Source organism: Camelus bactrianus, chromosome X (assembly GCF_048773025.1).
Source record: "Camelus bactrianus isolate YW-2024 breed Bactrian camel chromosome X, ASM4877302v1, whole genome shotgun sequence".
Lineage (NCBI taxonomy): Eukaryota > Metazoa > Chordata > Mammalia > Artiodactyla > Camelidae > Camelus > Camelus bactrianus.
Genome location: NC_133575.1, coordinates 38,697,362 through 38,717,408, shown reverse-complemented (window position 1 = coordinate 38,717,408; position 20,047 = coordinate 38,697,362). Strand labels below are relative to the sequence as shown.

General features: G+C 39.2%; 1 protein-coding gene across 6 annotated transcripts in view; it reads right to left on the bottom strand.

Moving 5' to 3' along the window:
• CLCN5 (chloride voltage-gated channel 5) overlaps positions 1–20,047 on the bottom strand; it is a 161,163-nt gene that overhangs the window by 22,631 nt on the left and 118,485 nt on the right. For 2 of the 6 annotated variants that reach the window (XM_074359983.1, XM_074359984.1), the window contains 2 exons: positions 6,112–6,263; positions 3,274–3,373 (listed from right to left, as the gene is read on the bottom strand). In XM_074359983.1, coding sequence (XP_074216084.1) covers positions 3,274–3,373; positions 6,112–6,263 — 252 coding nt within the window. Of the gene's footprint in view, positions 1–3,273; positions 3,374–6,111; positions 6,264–8,590; positions 10,224–12,339; positions 12,362–13,546; positions 13,666–15,991; positions 16,190–20,047 lie in introns of those variants that run through there. The other 4 variants (XM_074359986.1, XM_074359985.1, XM_074359987.1 and 1 more) reach the window with 4 other exon arrangements.

Below are 20,047 nucleotides of genomic sequence, written 5' to 3'. Positions count from 1 at the left end.
TTTTAAATGGAGATACTGGGGATTGAACCCAGGACCTTGTGCATGTTAGGCATGCACTCTACTGCTGAACTATACCCTCCCTCTCCCCCGCTTGCCTTTTTTTCTAAATATTCCAATAAAAACCTTCTTTTGACTTCAATCCCCCCTCCCCCCAAAAAAAGAAAAAGAAAATTACAAGAAAATGAATAGTGAAAGGAGACTTATGCACTATGACTAATAGACAGGGTTAGGATAGTTAGAATACATTTGATTCTGGCCCTCTCGTCATTTCTGTTGTCCAGATGAAGAAACTGTGGCATAAAGAAATGAAATGGTCTAGAATTGTGCTTTAGGGAAAGAGCAAAGACATCATAAAATTCACAGCCCCTGAATTCCCAGACTGTTTCTGCCTTTAGACACACTGCTTCTATTGTTGCTCTCCATTGCTCAAAAACAAAATACCCTGTGTGTAGGAAGGAAAGAAAAATATTCACTGACCACCTAGTGACAAGACATACATTAAAAAGTTGAGGATATTACGCCTACGTTCCAACAGGCTGGAGGCCATGTCATAGGTCTGTTTTGGTAGGTGCTAAGAGTGTTAACACAGGTTATTTACATACTTGAATAACCTAGTGAAATCCAACAAATTGTTCGACACCTAGTCCTGGCCACTCCAGCAACCCCGCCTTCTCTTCCTTCTAACTCTTATTGCACTGACTGCCGGGATTCAGAAAACTGACATGATGGGAAAGAGTTTGCCTAGTTCTCTGGTTGTTTTCACATGTGCATGTCTTACCCTACCTAACATCTTATATTCCCTTCTCCTTCTTTTCCGAATTGGCTCTTTCTTCCCTGGTTACGCACATTTTAGCAGGTTTCCCTTACCCTAGAGAAGAAAATGCTTCCTTTTGTTCCTGCTATCATTTCAAGTTTCTGGCCCTTCCCTCCTTCCACTGATGACCCAGCATCTCCAAGATTTCCCCAATGGTTGCCTTGCCTTGAAATCTGGCTCCTAAAATATTCATCTGTGATGGTTTTTCAAGGTCACTGGTATCCCCCTAACTGTTAAACTATGTAACTTTTTCTCTGACCCCTTCATTCTCTGCCAATACTTGACATTACAGGCCACTCAGTCTATCACGAGCCAGCTTGAAATTGTCCAGACCACATACTCTCTTCTGTGCGAGCCACAGAACACCCTAGACCATGGTGGGCAAAGTATGACCCGAGGGTCACATCTGCCTTCATATTTTGGGGGGTTTTTTGTTTTTAATTTTTTATTGAAATGTAGTTGATTTCCAATGTTAGTTTCACATGTACAGCAAAGTGATTCAGTTAGACCTATACATACATATATATTTTCTTTTCAGATTCTTTTCTATTATATGTTCTTACAAAAAATTGAATATAATTCCCTGTACTCTACAGTAGGTCTGCCTTCATGTTTGTAAATAGAGTTTTTCTTGGTCACAGTCCCACTCATTTGTTTACTTACTTTCTATGGCTACGTTGGGGCTACAGAGACCATTGGGCCCACAAATCTTAAAATATTTACCATCTGGCCCTTTACAGAAAATTACAGAAAAAGTTGGCCAACCCCTGGCCCAGATAATCTTTAAAAACTAGGAGGAACCATTTCTCATTTGCTGTGATCATTTTATACTCCACGGCTCACGAATTCTCTCTAGGTAGTGGCAGCAGCTGCAGCATCGTGAACAACTGGGCATTGTGCTGAGTGCTATGTGTGCTGTTACTCCATTCCATTCTCACAACGAACCTGTAATATAGGTACTCTTGGTCGTCCCCATTTTCCAAGTCAGTAAACTGAAGCTTCCGAGGGATCAGAAACTTGGCCAAGATCACAAAACTAGCAAGTGGTGTGGCTGGGATTCAAAACCAGGTAGCCACGAACAAAACCTGTGCTGTTGACTAACTACCATTCCATTCCAACCATCTCCCGATTTCCCACCTAACTTCTAGTTTAGCTTAATATGCCAGACCTCCCTAGGCCCATCTTTTCATGCCCTGAGGATATAACTCTCAGCATCTTTGCCTGGTATTCATGGCTTTCTGCTTCCCCTATGAGAGGGGCAGGCTGCTTGGGAACCTGCTTTAAAGTTGTATTTGTTGGGGAGGGAGGGATAAACTAGGAGTCTGGGATTGGCTGATACAAGTTACTACGTACAGAATAGATAAACAACAAGGTCCCACTGTATAGCATAGGGAACTATATTCAATACCTTGTAATGGCCTATAATGAAAAAGAAAAAAATATATATATGCACACATACCCATTAATTGAACCACTATGCCGTACACCAGAAACTATTACAACATTGTAAGTCAACTATATATCAATTTAAAAAGTTATTTTAAAAAAGGGGAAAAAAAGCTGCATTGACATAGTAAACAAATTTATGGTTACCGGGGAGAAAGGGGATGGGAAGGGATAAATTGGGAGTTCAGGATCTGCAGATACTAACTACTATATATAAAATAGATAAACAACAAGGTCCTACTGTACAGCACAGGGAACTCTATTAAATATCTTGTAGTAACCTGTAAAGAAAAAGAACATGAAAACAAATGTATGTATGTATATATGTGACTGAAACATTATGCTGTACACCAGAAATTGATACATTATAACTGACTATACTTCAATTAAAAAAACAAGATTTAAAAATAGCTGTATTTGCATGGCAAGTGTACTATTCCTATTTAGATTGTATGTTACTTGGAGTGGCTTTGAAAGTTGATGGAGATGATAGGAAAAGGTGGTACCATCCCACTCCTTGGACAGCATGAAAGAGTAAGATTGTAGGCTCCTTGAGGGTATGAGCCATATCTTACATGCTTTTATTTACCACCAAATGTAGACATTTAAGAAACAGCTACAAAAATCTCTTAGGAAGTTCTCTTCCACATCTTCTTTCCTAAACCTCATGTGTTAAAAAAAAAAAAAAGAAGCAGCTAATTTCTCCAACAGAAAGGCTCCTCCTTAAGAACCAAAAGGCAGTGCTAACAGCACCTTAAAATGGACACAATATTTCGCAGTGTACAGATGCATTTAAATACATTTCCTCATTTAATCTCATTGATTTAAGGAAGGAGGTGAGGTATTAGTGCCTCTTTGCAGATTGGGGCAAAAAGCTTCCAAAAGGTCCACTAGCAAATCCTTTCATGCAGTAAAACAGCAAAGCACAGCATTCAATGCAGTTCATGACGTGGGGGAAGGACACATCACAATTTTAGGAGATTCGTTTAGAAAACTAACATAGTTTACCATACCTGATAAAAGCCCAATAAGCAGCATCAACAGCCAGCCAGAAAAAGCATCGCTCACACTGTGAATTAAGGCCCATGTTGACTCTTTGCTTTTATTGGTAATCTAGGGAGAAATAAGAAAACGTTGAGACATTCTACACACACCCTTGATTTTTCATCTCCAAATACATAATAGAGTAAAGAAACACAAAGACACACCTATTCATTGGGAATAGAGACCAATGTAGAGTTATTTCTGAAATCATCTTTGACTGAACCAACGCCACCAAGAACTTGGAGGTCTACGGAACCTTGTCTTACTGAACCCCACCTATATCTACAGTATCGCAATGCTTACAAGTACCTTGTTCAGGGCTTCCCTAGTCAGCTGCTATCTCTTATAGCATCAATCTGCTTTGCTTATTGCAGTGGATTCTTTCTGGCCTGGACATCAGACATTCCAAAGATGGTCTCTTGACTCACAGCAAATAGTTTTGATTGTTTTTCCAAGAATAAACAAACCTGGGCTTATTTGAGTGGTGAAAGTACAATTTGAGGTTTACTACCCCAGGGCTGGGCAAATTCCAAGACTTGATACCACAAACCCCTCGCTGTACAGTGATCACAGATGCTCAACCATATCACCGATGATCTCTTTCATTTTCAAAAACCTGCTGGGAATATCTGCGGCTACCAACAGATGCAGAAACTTTTACCTTTTGGGCCCTAGCCTTGTCAATTTAACCCTCAACTGCCCACATTTCAAAACTAAGCATTCTGACAGCTTTGTCTTTGGTACCCCCCCTTCCCTGTACCTCTATTTCTTATCTTTGAAGCTATAACTTAGCTACCTCACCTTCATCTACAACAACATCACAAGTAATAAATTATTATAACATTTTAAAAGAAGTTTAAAAAGTCATTATGACCTATGACTTTACATTTCCAATTTAAGGACTGAAAGTAGATGAGGTGACACTTTTCCCTGTGACAGTGTTTCCATTTAGATGATGAATAGTTAATGCTAAAAAAAAGAAAACACTCCTTTGAGTGTTTGATAAACACATTTCAACTGATTTTGAATTATTATTAGTTGATATAATGTGTCTCAGATGCAATCACTTTGACATAATGGGAAATGTGCCCTTGTCACAGCACAGGTGGCTGTCCCAATCTGGGTAACATGTTGAATAAGAAAATTATGACAAACTGAACTCCGACTTGTGGACAGCAAAAATCCTGAAGCCATAAAATTTTCTATTTTAAAGGCTTCCTCATGAATTGATATAATAGGAAGAATATGCAAACAACAAGTTTACTATACAGCACAGGGAACTATATTCAATATCTTATAGTAATCTATAATGGAAAAGAATATGAAAAAGGAATATATGTATGTATACATAAGACTGAAACATTATGCTGTATACCAGAAATTGATGCAGCGTTGTAAACTGACTATACCTCAATTTGATTAAAAAATTTTTTTATAAAAGGGAAAAAAGGAATATGTGCATATGTTCCCAAAGAGCAGAAATCTTACAAAAACCAGAATGTTTTATAGAGGTCACCTTTTTGAGATGGTAGAAAACTCAGAGGGATTATCACAAATCCAAGGATGACAAAGGCATTTCTCAAAACCTGTACCTGGGACAACCTGATCAGGTGGTCGTGAAAAAGCCAGTCAGGAGCCGGGAAAGGAAGGAAAAGTGATCAGAAGCTGATGGCTCAGAAGATTCCCTCAGGTCTGAGAGGAGGAAATCACAGACTCAGGAGAGAATGGAGTCAACTGAAAAATTAAACTTTACACTTGGACTCAAAGGAGAAATAGTACGAAAGAAAATGATAATAATACCTACTGTTGGCTGAAGCAAGGTTTCCCAAGAGGATCACCTACTGAATCAGGATGACTGAGGCTAAGACCCTACTGTTTTAAGCTCTCTATCTGCTCCTAGAAACTGTGATTCCCTTAGTTAAATAATACACAGCAACAAGGTTAAAGGCAAATGACCAGACTGCTCTGAGAAGTTTTCCCAGTCCTTTGGAAAGAGAAAAGTAGAGAGATTCTCTTGTCATGTTCAAAAAGAAATTGGGCCCCGAAGCCACAAGTACCATCTATTACCTATTAAATTCAATTAATATCATTAATTTGAATTTGATTGGTCTTGCCATTTGGCTGGAGTTGGATATGTAAATTTGCTTTTGGTTTTATGGTTGTACAAGAGCTGTAATTACCAGTTCATCCTGCAAGCGTTAGTAAACACTAGGGCTCTGAGATTTTTTTTCCTTTTATTCTTTTAAAAAGAGCCCATTTACCTTTCTTAGTTCTAAACGCCCAGCTTTGAGGAAAAACCATAAAAGAGAGATGAGATGGGGAAGAAAGATCTTTGAAATTTATTTTGGTCCCTTCCACCAACTTGGTTTCACCTCTCTGCATGGGCATTTATACCCAAGGATCCTTTCCAACCATTTATTAGAGAAAAATACATCATCATTAAATACAAATTCTTTTTAAAATCATATACAGTGGGTAGGGTATAGCTCAGTGGTAAAGTATGTGCCTAGCAAGCATGAGGTCCTGGGTTTGATCCCCAATACCTCTTTTAAAAATAAATAAGTAAACCTAATTACTCCTCCCCCCTCCAAAAGTAGTAGACATTAAAAAGAACTTTTAAAAAGTTTTAAAAATTATATACAGGATGCCTTAAAAATAAAAATAAATTTAAAATAAAACCCTACATTGCCAACAGAAAACAAAGTCAGCCACATCCAGGGCTGAGGCAAAGAATACATAGAAAGAATGGGTATCATCAACTTTTTCTCCTAATGTTGCTAACACTCACATCACATTTTTGGTCTTACCTCTCGGTGCCTATCCCGGTCTCGAGACTTCTCTCTCACCCAATCAATTGTATTGAAATCATCATAGGTCCCCACACCAGGGATTGGCTCCTCCAAGAAGTCCATCATCCTGTTAGAAGCACCTATTCCTCCACCATTGTACGACTTGTCCTCTGGATTGAACAGAAAACAGACGTTAGTCCTTCAGACACTCTGGATATGTTTAGTACCTCCTTTCTGAGCACTAAGAGGCAGGCCTACAAACTATCATGTGACTACAGTGAGGGTATGCTGATAAAAGCCAAATAGGAACCTGATAGGAACCTAATAGGAACATCCACCACAGGCAGAGGTTTCTGTGGTGTAGGCACAAAATGATGAGCATCTCAAGGCACTGTGAACGTGAAGGGACAAATGAGAATGATAGTACAAAGGGAAAGTTGACAAGAGTTTGAAGTGCAGTGGGAAAGGATTTCTGAAACAAAAGACAGGAGCTTGGAGGGGCTTAGGTATTTCAGTTTCTGTTATGAGAGGAAGAAAAAAGGGTCAAAGATCTTTGCAGACGTATCACGTCAGAAATCATGTACATTTATAGGGCAGTAATTCAATCCAAAGAAGTGGCTTGTTGCCTGAGTGGGGACTCCCAAGAAAGCATGTTGGTCTCTTCCAGAGTTAAGATGGCTGGAATGTACATATTTCCCTTCAAAAGATGCAAGACTTTGATCCCTGATATAATGGGCTTGTAGAAACATTTAACAAGTATGTTAAAACTGTCTAAGATTTACAATAGGAGATTTAAAGACAAGAGCGTGGCTCAGCAATGACATGTCCCTCCCAGCTCCTTCCACTGGAAGGAACACACCCATTTGCCCAATGATCACACTCCTTTACCTACTTCGTTTTTAGCACTTCTATTACAATTACTTATGCAAATGCTTTATCTTCTTTTCTAGATCAGAACCTCTTCTTTGGGGGGGAAGTAATTAGGTTTATTTATTTACTTAATTTTAGAGGGCATACTGGGGATTGAACCCAGGACCTCATGCATGCTAAGCATGTGCTCTACCACTTGAGCTATACCCTGCCCCTCAGGACAGAACATCTTTGAGGGTAGCCCTCTATCTGACTCATTGTTGCTTCTCCAGTGTCTAGCACTCAGCTATGACCCAATAAATAGCAGCTGAACTCAAGTTTGTCTGATGAACAGCTGGGACGAGGGAGTAGTCAAACTCAAAAGTTGCCCTGATGCAAAGGTTACTTGGTATTGCTTAACAAACTTGTACAAAATATTTCCACAATCCTCTGGTGGAACAAGATTCCACTAGTAAACCCAAAGTGGAAACCAGTCTTCAAGAATGTATGCAAATGTACCCGGAGGAAAAATGCAGAGTAATGCCATCACTGAACTCAACCAGCCACCGCTCACCTCTGCAGCATCAACCTTGGCAGGGACACAGCTCTACCCGGGCTGTTGGGTGATGAATCCAACTCGGCAGAGAAAGCCAAAGCGGGCCTGAGCTGACCCTCTCTCCCCCACCCCCGCCTACATCTCCATCTTCCCTTTAAACTCCTCACAGATGACTCGAGCACTCTCATTGGGTAAGTCTGAATTAACACCCAAGCTGCACCGGGTTTACAAATTCGAAGTCTTCTGAGTACCTAAGTCAGCACCTTTCCCAAGCAGCACACACATTTGAAAGAAAAAGCTCTGCAGAATCCAAATCGTAGTAAGGGCGGGGGTGGGGGCAGGGGCGAGGGTGGAGGCGGAGTGGAGGAAGCGAACAAGTAAATCTTAAAACCCCTAGCCAAAGTTCTTTTCATATCTTCACGTGTACCTGGCTGTAAAATGGTTAGCTGCTGAATCACCAGTCCAGCATTTCCTATTATGTCAGTTGTATACTGATAAAGATGAATGCTGGTGTGTGGTTTGAGAGCTTGGAGGGAAACAGCCAGCTAGGAAATGAGGGCAGAAAGAGACTAAAGTATGTGGTGGGGGGAGGTGTGGGGGACAGTGTGGGGGAGGGACGAAGCTGTTTCAATCCTCAAGACAAATGCTGACATGAACACAGGACACCAACCAGAAATTTACTTTTTCAGGCAGGTTCACGCTCCAATTGAATTTGCTCTGGTTTAAGTGTGCTCTCTCCAGGCGAAATTTTAAAAGGCTTTTTGCGAAACTGATTTGTAAAAGCATCCAACAGTTATCAAATGTCACGCTATGTATCAAATGAGGCCCCCGGCTCCAAGGATATTAAGACAAAATGAAGATCTGCAACAGCTTTCTAACAGGAGGGAACAAAAATCCTATTACATCACTAGGTAACATGAGCGCTGTATCATCCTTCTTTGTAGATCATCTCCTATTATAAACGCAAATTGTCAGGCAACTCGGAAAGAGCAGGCAGTGATTAGAATCCGACAACAGACTGCTTGTGATTCTCCAGATCCCCTTCTCCCTGGGGTCACGCTTCGGTCCTTGGCCAGGCTCAAGTCTGCTTACCTTCAATCACAGCTTTCTTTTTTTCTGCCTCAGGGAAGAAATAACCTTGACAGCCCGCATTTGGTCATTTAGGTTGAGGAGTTTTTACAGAAGGCGCCCCGGTCTGAACTGCTTTAGAAGGGCACTTGCTGCGTTCTCTGCCGTTCACAGGAACAAACGCCACCTAAAGAATCACCAGTGTTCCCTGGCGGTCAGAATGTGATGTCACTGTTGGGATCACGTGACCAGACCCTTGGACCAGCCTTGGAGAAAGGAGGATTTTTAACCGAGCACAGATGCCTTAAAGATGTAGTCTCATCTAAACAAACGCCATCCACCTGGGGGCAATCAGGGTGGTTCAGAAAACCTGGATCCAGACAAGTTTCAGTTTTCAGATCTCATTTAGCAGAAAATCTCAGAAGGCGAAGGAGAAATATCGGAAAGCATTTAGAGTTACAGGGATCCTAAGTTTAAAAAAAAGCAGAGGGGGAGGAGAGAGGCAAATATAGAAAGCCTTTTTTTAAAAATACCAAAATGTACTGGATATCAATAACATGGGTAAAATCTCACAAACAATGAGCTAAATTTGTGAAATGAGTGAAATGCCAGACACAGTAGAGCACACAAAATTATTCTATTTATCTAAGTTCAAAATCAGGCAAACCCAAATCACATCATTTTGGGATACAAATTTAAGGGACTACATTACAAAGAGAAGCAAGAAAATGACCTAAGTAAAGACAGTAGCTAACCAGAGGAGAGAAAGGATGGCACACATTGTGAGGGTGGGACTTCTGGAGTGCTGGCAATTTTTCTTGATCTGGGCGGTGGTTACCTGAGCATCCACATTATAATTCTTTAAACTGTACACACATTTTTATGTCTATGTACACATCATAGAAAAGAATATGAAAAACTAAGCTGCATGTGAACTTACTATACAAAGTCATTTCTTTAATACCACCTGGTAACTTTGAAAGCCCAGAATACAGCCAAGAAAATGACTTGTTTCTTAGTCATTGTGCTCAACTCAGAAAGCAACATCAAATCTGATCTCATTAACCCAACCTGGGTAAAAGTAGCTATTTCAGCCATGAAAATAAATTCACTACTATACTTGCACTGTATTAAAGGCTTTCCCTTCCCTGGTCTTATTCCAAAGGCTATTTTTAGGCAGGTCTTAATTAATTGTGCAGTAAGGCTAGTCCAGTAAAGAAGAATTCAATTGCCTTCTCTGACTATAACTAACACTGATGTATGATATATAGGAAAGTCATCAAGAGAGTAAATCTAAGGGCTCTCATCACAAGGAGAAAACTTTTTCCTTTTCTTCTTTCTTTTCCTTTTATTGTATCAATATAGGAAGATAGATGTTAGCTGCACCTAGTGTGGTAATCATTTCACAACATACATAAATCAAAGCATTATGCTTTTTCAACTTGTATGGTGAAGTATGTCAATTATCTCTCAATAAAGCTGGAAAAATTGAAGAGAAAAAAATTGCCATCTCCAATCTCTCTAAATTAATCCACAGGACAGCCACTGTTAAACATCTAGGGAACTATATTCAATATCTTGTAGTAACCTTCAGTGAAAAAATATGAAAATGAGTTTATGTATGTATATGTATAACTGTAACATTATGCTGGATACCAGAAATTGACACCACATTGTAAACTGACTATACTTCAATTTTAAAAAAAATCTAGTCAGTGTGCTCCAATAATCAGACCTTAAATGTAGGTCTTTAAAATGTTGTGATTACTTTAATCAATTCTTAAGGCTCAATGCATCCTGAAGTATTAATACAACAAAATCTTATGAAATATGAGGCACTTCATGGAACCTAGATGCTTTTGGTCTGGTCCATCATTACTATAAAATCTCCATCTCTTGATGAACTAATCTAGCATTAAAGAGAATAAAAATGAAGTGGCAACTGATAGCATTGTAAAAAAGACCTAAAAAGCTTAAAAACCAAAAGCTACTTGTGGCCCAAGTGTGATTGTCTTAGACATATATATATAATATAAATTTATATATATATATATATATATATAGTCTTAGACATATATATAAAGAAACATGTATATAAAGGGGGTGACACTGCCAACCTCATAAGCCTCCTTCAAAGTTATTCTTTACTAAATAGGATTCTACCTGTAGTATCTGAAAACCACTACAGAATCGTCACTTTAATAAAACTTACATTATCTTATTAGATTATTTTATACTGTACGATACTATCTTTTTTGGTACTTAAAAATGTATAGTTTGATGGAGAGGGTATAAGCTCAGTGGTAGAGCAAGTGCTTAGCATGTAGGAGGTCCTGGGTTCAATCCCCAGTACATAGTTTGAGCTGTGGGTCTTATTCCACATCCAGTTGGTTTCTTTTCTTAGCATTTTTTTTCTTTACTTAGTAGAAAGAAATATGAAATTCATAAAACTTCATTGTCGAGAATGGCACCAGAGATTATCCCATTCAGGGCCAACTACTGAGGTACAAAAAAGGTAATAAAATGCAAAAGGCTTTTCAAAACATAGTGTTTTAGAGTTAAGCTTCATATCTTGAAATAACCTTTAATGAAAAAGAATATGAAAACGAATATATGTATATATATGTATGACTGGGACATTATGCTGTACACCAGAAATTGACACATTGCAACTGACTATCGTTCAATGAAAAAAAGTTATTAAGCTTCTAGTGTGTAAATACTCTGCCAAAGAAGGAAGTGTAAAAATTAAACAATGACTCTAATTATCAGATTGGGGTGCTTAGGCAAGTCGTCTCAATTTTTGCCTCTATACCAAAAAAATAAAAAATAAAAATTAAGTTTCGAAGACATAGTGTGCCCTAAGTTATATATAAAATAATTTAATGTTCTAACGAGAAAACGATTCAGGTTAAAGTACAATTAGATCTCAAATGATAAAAGGCCCCAAAAGGCTAACCTGCATTGCTTAAGTCTGGGAAAAATGCACAGAAAACGAGTCAGAAAAAAAGTCAACAATGAAACAGCTTTCTTTCCTGGTAAGGTTACACTTAAGGTCTAAAAACTTAACTAATGGGTCTTTAAAAGCACACTGCTTAAATGAGGAGGCATATAAATGAATGTATTTAGTTCATTTTCCTTTATGGAAACCACTTTCTATTTTTTCCCTAAAAATCACATGATGCTTAAAACTAGAAAACTCCTGGAAATATAAGAAAAGACATTCTAGTGTGAGAATAATGTTTATTTCAATCTCTAACCAATATGCCATTAGAAATTTACCCAGGGGGCTGAACAGTAACTGATTAAGTGATTTAGTTAAACACTAACTAAACCAGAAGGGGAAAGAGTATAGAAAGAAACCTCGTGCACCCTAAGTACTGCTTTAGCAATATCACAGCTGCATGAGGGCTCACTAATTGGCAGTAGCCTCAAGAAAGAAATAAGCACTCAAAGAAATGTGGTAAGGCTATTGCTATGTATCATGGGACTTAAATAGTCCTATTTTTAAAACATATTTCAGTTTTTACAGGGACATATTGCATTTTTGCAAGGCTAGAACCACATTTACAAAAAAGTCAACACTCTACCTAGCACATCAGCAGATATTCATCCTGTGATCATTTAAATTTTACCGTCATCTAAAGGCAAGTACTAAGAGCCTATTATAAAGTCACTTCTCACTTCCATACCTGCACCTTTTCCCTTCCTGTCTTGGTTCCTCCATTCCAGATCTCCCAATAAGTCATGAACCTTTTTCACATTCAACTCACCTCTCTGAGAATATATTACAGTTGAAGCGCCAATAATCAGTCAACATTTTTAGGATGTTTCTATCAACTTGTGCCTCCAGTTTGCTTCTATTTTGCTTTCTCACTTACCCAAACCCAGAGGCTGAAAAGCAAATGCTGATGAAGTAAGCCCTCCCATCAAAGCCCTGGAGAGTATCACAGGGTCAAGTTACACTTTAATATACTGTCTTAGTTTGGCCCCTGGACACTTCTCCGGGGTGATTATTCCACTGATACACATCTGTACAGCCACATTGGTTGTTACATACTGAAATACCTCTGTAGCTGTACATAAAGAACTATTCTTTCCTGAGGAGTTTCCTCCCCCACAACTGTTCACGAAAAGTTCCTGAACTTTCCCATGATGCAGCAGCTGGAACATTGAGAGGCTCCGGGACATGACCCAGCGCTCTCTCTGACATCCAATCTGCCAGGTCAGTGCCTGTGTTCTTTTGAATGGCACCCCTGCACCCCATTTCATTTAAGGTCTGATTGTTTTGGTTCCTGCTCACAGCACGTTACAATGTGAAGCTGTCTAAGAGGCACGAGGGACCACAAAGAGCAAACTCTCTGTCCCAATCCTGCTGAGAGGTAAACAATAAAAGAAATGGTGAGAGAGGTGGGTTACGGGACTGCAAAAGCTGCAACAAATCTATGATATATACTATTAAAAGTTTGAGGGTTATGGGAAATATACCAGAAGCAGGGGCATGGCAGAAAGGGATAGGGAAAAGGCTTTAGAGCTAAGCATGAATCTAGATTCTAATACCACCACCTTCAGACTCCCTGTTTCCCACTGAATACAGCTCTGTCCCCACTAGATGTTGCTTTTATGCCTTGTCTTCCCAGCATCTGCTCTAATCTGGAAGTTCCCAACCCAACCCACTTTCATTAGCAGTGAAGCCAGGGTGCTAATTGCCAGAGTTACCAGCATTAGGAAAAACGGCATGAAGATTATGGCTTGGTATCTGCAGGCTCCCACCATACAAAATCAATGGAGAAATGGAAGGAAAGGGGCTGGACTGGACAATGTTGCTGAGAGGGTTGTCCATGTAAAAGAAAACAGCCCTCTGCTCCATTACTGCCTCTTCATTCCTGCCTTCTCAAAGTTACACAGACATCAGACTGATAAGAGGACTGGGAAATGTCATCGGTAAGGGGACTCTGCTCTGAAATGTACATTACATACCAGAGTATTGAGAAACCCTTTGGCTAGTACAGTCCTGTGGAATAACTGGTACTTATTGTATTGGAAGCAGCAATTCTCCAGTTCTTCTGTCCTGAGTCTGCACCAGTTTCTATTAATCTCTAAAAGGAAGTTGGGGACAAGAGGTTAGCAATTATTCTTTGGCTGGGAAAAAAATTCAAAGGAGGAAACACCAAGTAGGAGATTCTTCTTGGATTCATGGGAATAGTATGGACAGAAAAATGAGTTTAAAACATATATATAAAATGTAGGAATTGCTCTTCAAGAAACAATTGTACCTCTGCCCACCAGTGTACGTATGTTTTTCACTGCACCACCAGAAACAATGAAAGAGTCCAGGAATTGGGGGAATAGCACAAGGAAAGTAGACTGATGTGTACTGAAAGAGAAATATCTCCCAAACACATTATGTGAAAAAATCAAGTTACAAGATAATAAGCAGAATATGTTTTTTAAGTTAAAATGTTTGTCTCTGTCTTAACTGGATAGAAAAAGCACTGAAAGGGTCATATTGAATTATTTTTAAGGGTTATCTCTGGAGTGGGAAGAAAAGGGGCGACTTTCACATTTCTTATACTTGTATATTGTCTGACTCTTTAATAGTGAGGTGTTGATAAACAAGAAGGTCCTACTGTATAGCACAGGGAACTATATTCAATACTTTGTAATAGCTTATAATGAAAAAGAATATGGAAAGGAATAATATATATATGTATAACTGGATCACTATGCTATACACCAGAAATTAACACAACATTGTAAACTGACTATACTTCACTAAAAGAAAAATAGTGAGGCATATTTACGTGTTATAGAAGTGGTTCTAAAAAAACAATGATAATACAGCTAGAAGAGTGGAGATAGAACATTGCAAAGGGAAGAGTTCCATTCTGGGGGGGCGGGCCACTGGGGGATCTACAAAGAAAACAGGTGACAGTTTCTGGATAACACCAGGAGAAAAGCACCAAGAGGAAGATGTCTTACTAAATTTTTTAATGAAAGTCAATGGGAAAAAAAGTCTTTGTGATTAGACCCACTGTCTAGCAGTGAGAAGATATGGATGCTAACCCTAGCTCCATAACTCATGAGTTGTGTCACCTTGGGTAATTGCCTTAATCCCTATGGGTTTCACGTTCCCCATCTGTAAAATGAGGAGGTACAAGCATGTATTGTTTTTAAGGTCCTCTCCAACAGTCATATTTCATCATCTTAGCAATGATTATTTGTGTGTCATTCATACATTGTGCTGAATGACTTTTGAGAAGACCTTACTTTGAGGAATTCCAAATGGTATTTTGATTGCAGAGTTATGAGATTAGTATTCTGGCAAAATTGTAAAATGGTACTATCAATCTTTAGAAAAGACTCAGCTGAGCAGTGAAATACAGTACAACCTAGGACCCGACGCTTCTAGCATATGGCTAACTAGTGCTATACCAACATTGCTACAGTATCTCTGCAGTACCTGCTAGCCACAGACCCCGGAAACATCCAGCGTGAACTCCTGAAACATTACAGCAACCCTTTCCTCTACCCCAAAACCCCATAAATGCCATAAATTGGAACAAGGTGAGGTTGCAAATAAGCCACTCAGGATTGACAGTACTGCCAAACAGCCTCTAATTTTTTTCTTCCTTCAAAAGGGGACCAGCCAGGTTCAATCCCCAGTACCTCCATTAAAAATAAATAAATAAACCTAATTACTCCCCCCAAAAAATAAATTTAAAAAAATGTGAAACTTAAAAAAAAGTGAAACTTAAAAAAAAAAAGAGGGGACCAGCCAGAAAGAGAAAGAAAAATACCATATATCATCACTCACATGTGGAATCTTAAAAAAAAAAAAAAGAAGACAGAAATGAACTTATTTACAAAATAGAAACAGACTCACAGACATAGAAAACAAACTTATGGTTACAAGTGGGAAAGGGGGGTGGGAAGGGATAAATTGGGAATTCAAGATTTGCAGATGCTAATTACTATATATAAAATAGATAAACAACAAGCTCCTACTGTATAGCACAGAAAACTATATTCATTAAAAACCTATGATGAAACAGAATATGAAAACAAATATATGTATGTATATGTATGATTGAAACATGATGCTGTTCACCAGAAATTGACACAACATTGTCAACTGACTATACTTCAATTAAAAAAAAAAAAAAAAAAAAAAAAAGAAGGGCCCAAAGTGGTTTCACTCATTGGAAAAGAAACAGGGAGCTTCCAGATTCAGCTCTGGCAAGTAGAAAGCTCAGAAGTTGTCACTCTCGTTTGTACAACAAGACAAGGCTGGACAAACTGAAACATCAGTTAGTTTTCCTGGACACCACCCCGCCCCCAGAGAATTAAGGCTACAAGGGAGAGGACAACCCCTAGATCTGAAAAGACAGGCTTATCCAAAAAGACACATAGAGATTTGCTTACCTGGGGCAAAAAGCATCAGAACCATATGGGTAGGGTCACTTAAATGGCAACTGTGATGAATTGCTGAAGGCTGAGCATGGACTTGGGTGAGAATAAAAAACTCCCGAGCCTACGCTTTGGAGGGTTTTAGCTCCAGGAACCCCACCGAGCACTCCAATTGAAGCACTGAGAAAGAGCCCCTCCCGGCTCTGGGGAGGAGAGTCAACAAGAGTTATCATTGTGAAATAGGCCAGAACATTCTCTTCAACAAAGGCCTCTGCTCCAGGGGAAAATATTTGGCCTGAGCCTTATCCCAGCTGGTGGAAGGGAATTCTTCCCTCTCCAGCCCCCACCCCAGCCTTCCAGTCTCACCTAAGGGGAAAAAAAAAAGCAGTCAATAGGGGCTGAGCTTCCAGGAAATGGCCCGAGAATGCTGAGGTCAGGGACTGGACCTGGGACAGTGACAACAGGAAGCCAAACCACTGGATTAAACCTTGTGAAAGTCACAGCCACAAGACAAGGGTCCAACAGCCACTGTGATTTAATCAGAAGATTATAAAATTACATGTTCCCCTGTACCATGCCCCCACACCAATAGGGCTCCAAGACACAGAATCTCTCTCAAGGAGTCCTACTTAAGGAAACTCAAAATCAAGAGGGGAGACAAAATCAAAGACACTATAGGAATCTCAGCCCTGGCTCCCATAATTACACCAAACATTAAGTACAGCCCAGCTCCTAGCCAATTTAACATAAATCCTAACACAAGGGAATTAAACTAGAAACCAATAACAGAAAAATAGCTGGAAAATGCCCAAATACCTGGAAATTAAGCAACATACTCCCAAATAACCCATGGGCCAAAGAAGTCTCAAGACACATTTTCAAATATCTTGAAGTAAATGAAAATATAACCTACCAACATTTGTGGGATGCAGCCAAAATAGTGCTTAAAGAGAAATTTATAGTATTCAATGTATACATTAGAAAGAAGACCTAAAATCTAAAGATCTGAACCTCACCAAAGAAGACATACAGAGGGCAAATGACAAATGAAAAGATGCTCAGTATCATTTGTCGTTAAGAGTAATGCAAATTAAAACAATAGTGTGATCCCCCTACACACCTATTAGAACGGTGGAAATCTAAAATACTAACAATACCAATTTCTCACAACGCTATGGAGTAACAGGAGCTCTCATTCATTGCTGGTGGGAATACAAAATGGTACAGCCACTTTAGAAGACAGTTTGGCAATTTCTTACAAAACTAAACATAGTCTTACCATATAATCCAGCAATTGCACACCTATATATTTACCCAACTGACCTGAAAACTTACACCCACAGGAAAACTGGCATACAGATGTTTGTAGCAGCTTTAGGCATAACTGCCAAAAGGTAGAAGAAGCCAAGATGTCCTTCAGCAGGTAGGAGAATGAATAGACAAACTGTGGTATATCCAGACAATGGAATATTATTCAGTGATGAAAAGGAAAAAGGTATCAATCCACACAAAGACATGGAGGTACCTCAAATGCATATTGCTAAGTGAAAGAAGCCACTCTGAAAAGTCTACATACTGTATGATTCCATTCATAAAGACATTCTGGAAAAGACAAATTTATGAAGATGAAAACAGGCTGGTACTTGCCAGGGACTCAGAGGGAAGGACGCTGAATAGGTAAGAAATGAGATTTTTCAGGGTGGTGAAACTATCTTTCATGATACTGTAATAGTGGATACATGTCACTGTGCATTTGTCAAAATCCATAGAGCTTTATAGTGCAAAGAGTGGACCTGAATGTATAAAAAAAATTTTTTAATTCCAGGATGGAATGCAGAATGGAACAAAAAAATCTAACTATCTTGCACATTTGTGAAAACATCCTCACTGAAGGAGGCAGAGGAAAAAGATGTTGACCTAAGTGACTGGAAATGAGTGGAATCTATAAGACCAAAGGCCAAAGGAATTTTGTACAAGCCCTGTACTCTAGTTGGTAAAGTAGTTTCCCAGGGAGGGTATAGGTTAACAATTTGAAACCCCATGCACATATACCGGAAATGAATAATGGATGGTGGCTAGTGGGAGCCAAGTTTCTCACTACCTGGAGGGGAAGGTTACATACAAGCAAGGGGAGGAGGCGAGAATGATCCATGTGGTAATGGATTAGAATTAGAGACAGCAGTATGATCTCATGTTTGGCTTAATATAGATACAGATGGTTACATATAGATAATATATCTATTTCTAGATATGGGTATATATGAGACAGGAGGAAAGGGGGCAGGGCACAATCATTAAAAGAAAGACACAGTAATTAACACCAAGATGGCAGAAGACTCAACTCCCAGTAGACCTTGGCTTCAGTATATGCTCATTGAAGTATGACAGCATGCTAAATGGCACTCCACAGGTGCTATGACAGTTTCAAGGATGATCATAAAAGGGCAAAAAGTGGGTGATGGCCCAATTTCTGGGAATCCTAGCCCCTTCCCCAAAGTAGCTGGAATAACCCTCCCACTTGTTAGCATATGAAGTTACCAAACCCATAAAAATTAACAACTTTGCACCCCACGATCTGTCTGCCTGTCTCTCTTGCTTTCGGAGACAGCCCACACTGTCTATGGAGTATGTATCGAGTATCTATCTTTCTGAATAAATTTACCTTCACTCTATGATGGCTCCCTCTTGAATTTTTTCCTGTGTGAAGCAAGGACCCTTACTTGGCAGGGTCCATCCAGGGACTCAACCGAGACCTGGACATGGCCATCCTCTCACACCCCATTTTTCCTGCATCATATACATGGGTCAGTATACACATAAATTTATATTTCCTTATTGAGATGCCCTAGAGGTAACAAGGCCCCAGTAGAAAAAAGCAAACCTAGTACCTAGATCTTGGTTTCTAATACCAATCTCCACTGAAAGGAACCAGGGTTCCTTGGAGAAATGGCTGATTCTAAGACTAAGGTGAGAAATATATAACATGGGCCTGGAGCCTACTGTAGTGCCAGAAAGTAAATGAGTGGTAAGAAACCAAGGTGATAAGGGTATGGCAAAGGGAAACAGGGCTAATTGAAAGAGCTCCAAATGGCTAAAGCTGAAAAAAAAAAATTGAACAAAATAAATAAAGCAGTAATGGATTATAACCCAAGGTATTAGACAAATGAGTGCTGACTGATATAAACAGATGATTGAATAAATAAATAGGGAAGAATAGAGAATAGAGAAATCTATGCAGAATTCCAAATAGTTTCTGTAGACACTTCAACCTCAAGGACATAGAGCATAACTTCCTCATTCTTAAGGGTGGGCTATGCACTGACTTCCTTCCAAAGAGCATATTATGGAAAGGATGAAAAAAGAGCCACTTCACAGTGGAGAAAACTGACACATACTACCTCAGCCAGGTGATCAAGGTTAACTAACACCAGCAGCAATGAGTCATACTGACCATATATGCCTTGGATATGATGTGCTAAGAATGACACTTTACCTCTCCTCTTCCTCCCCTAAACCCCAGGCTAATTACGAGAACACCACCAAACCAATCCCAACTGAGGGACATTCTACAAATATCTGGCTAGTGATCCTTAAGACTGTCAAGGTCTTCGGGTACAAAGAAAGTCTAAGAAACCATCACAGCCAAGAGGAGCCTGAGAAGACCTGATGACAAAATGCAATGTGGTAGCGGGATGAGACATTAGGTAAAAACTAAGCATACCGGAGTGGGAAGGTGGGTATAGTTCAGTGGTAGAGTATGTACCTAGCAAGCATGAGGTCCTGGGTTCAATCCCCAGTATCTCCATATGCATGACTGGGTCATTATGCCGTACACCAGAAATTGACACATTGTAACTGACTATACTTCAATAAATAAATAAGTACCTAATTCCCTCCCCCCAAAATAAAATAAATAAAAATTATAAACGTGACAATATTTTTTAAAAAACTAAGTATACCTGAATAATGCATATACTTTAAGACAAAAATATAAATTTATAAATGGGTGGAGATTAGAGGACATACATTCTAAAATGTGACCAGGTATTTTCCCATTAGGGAAACATAAAG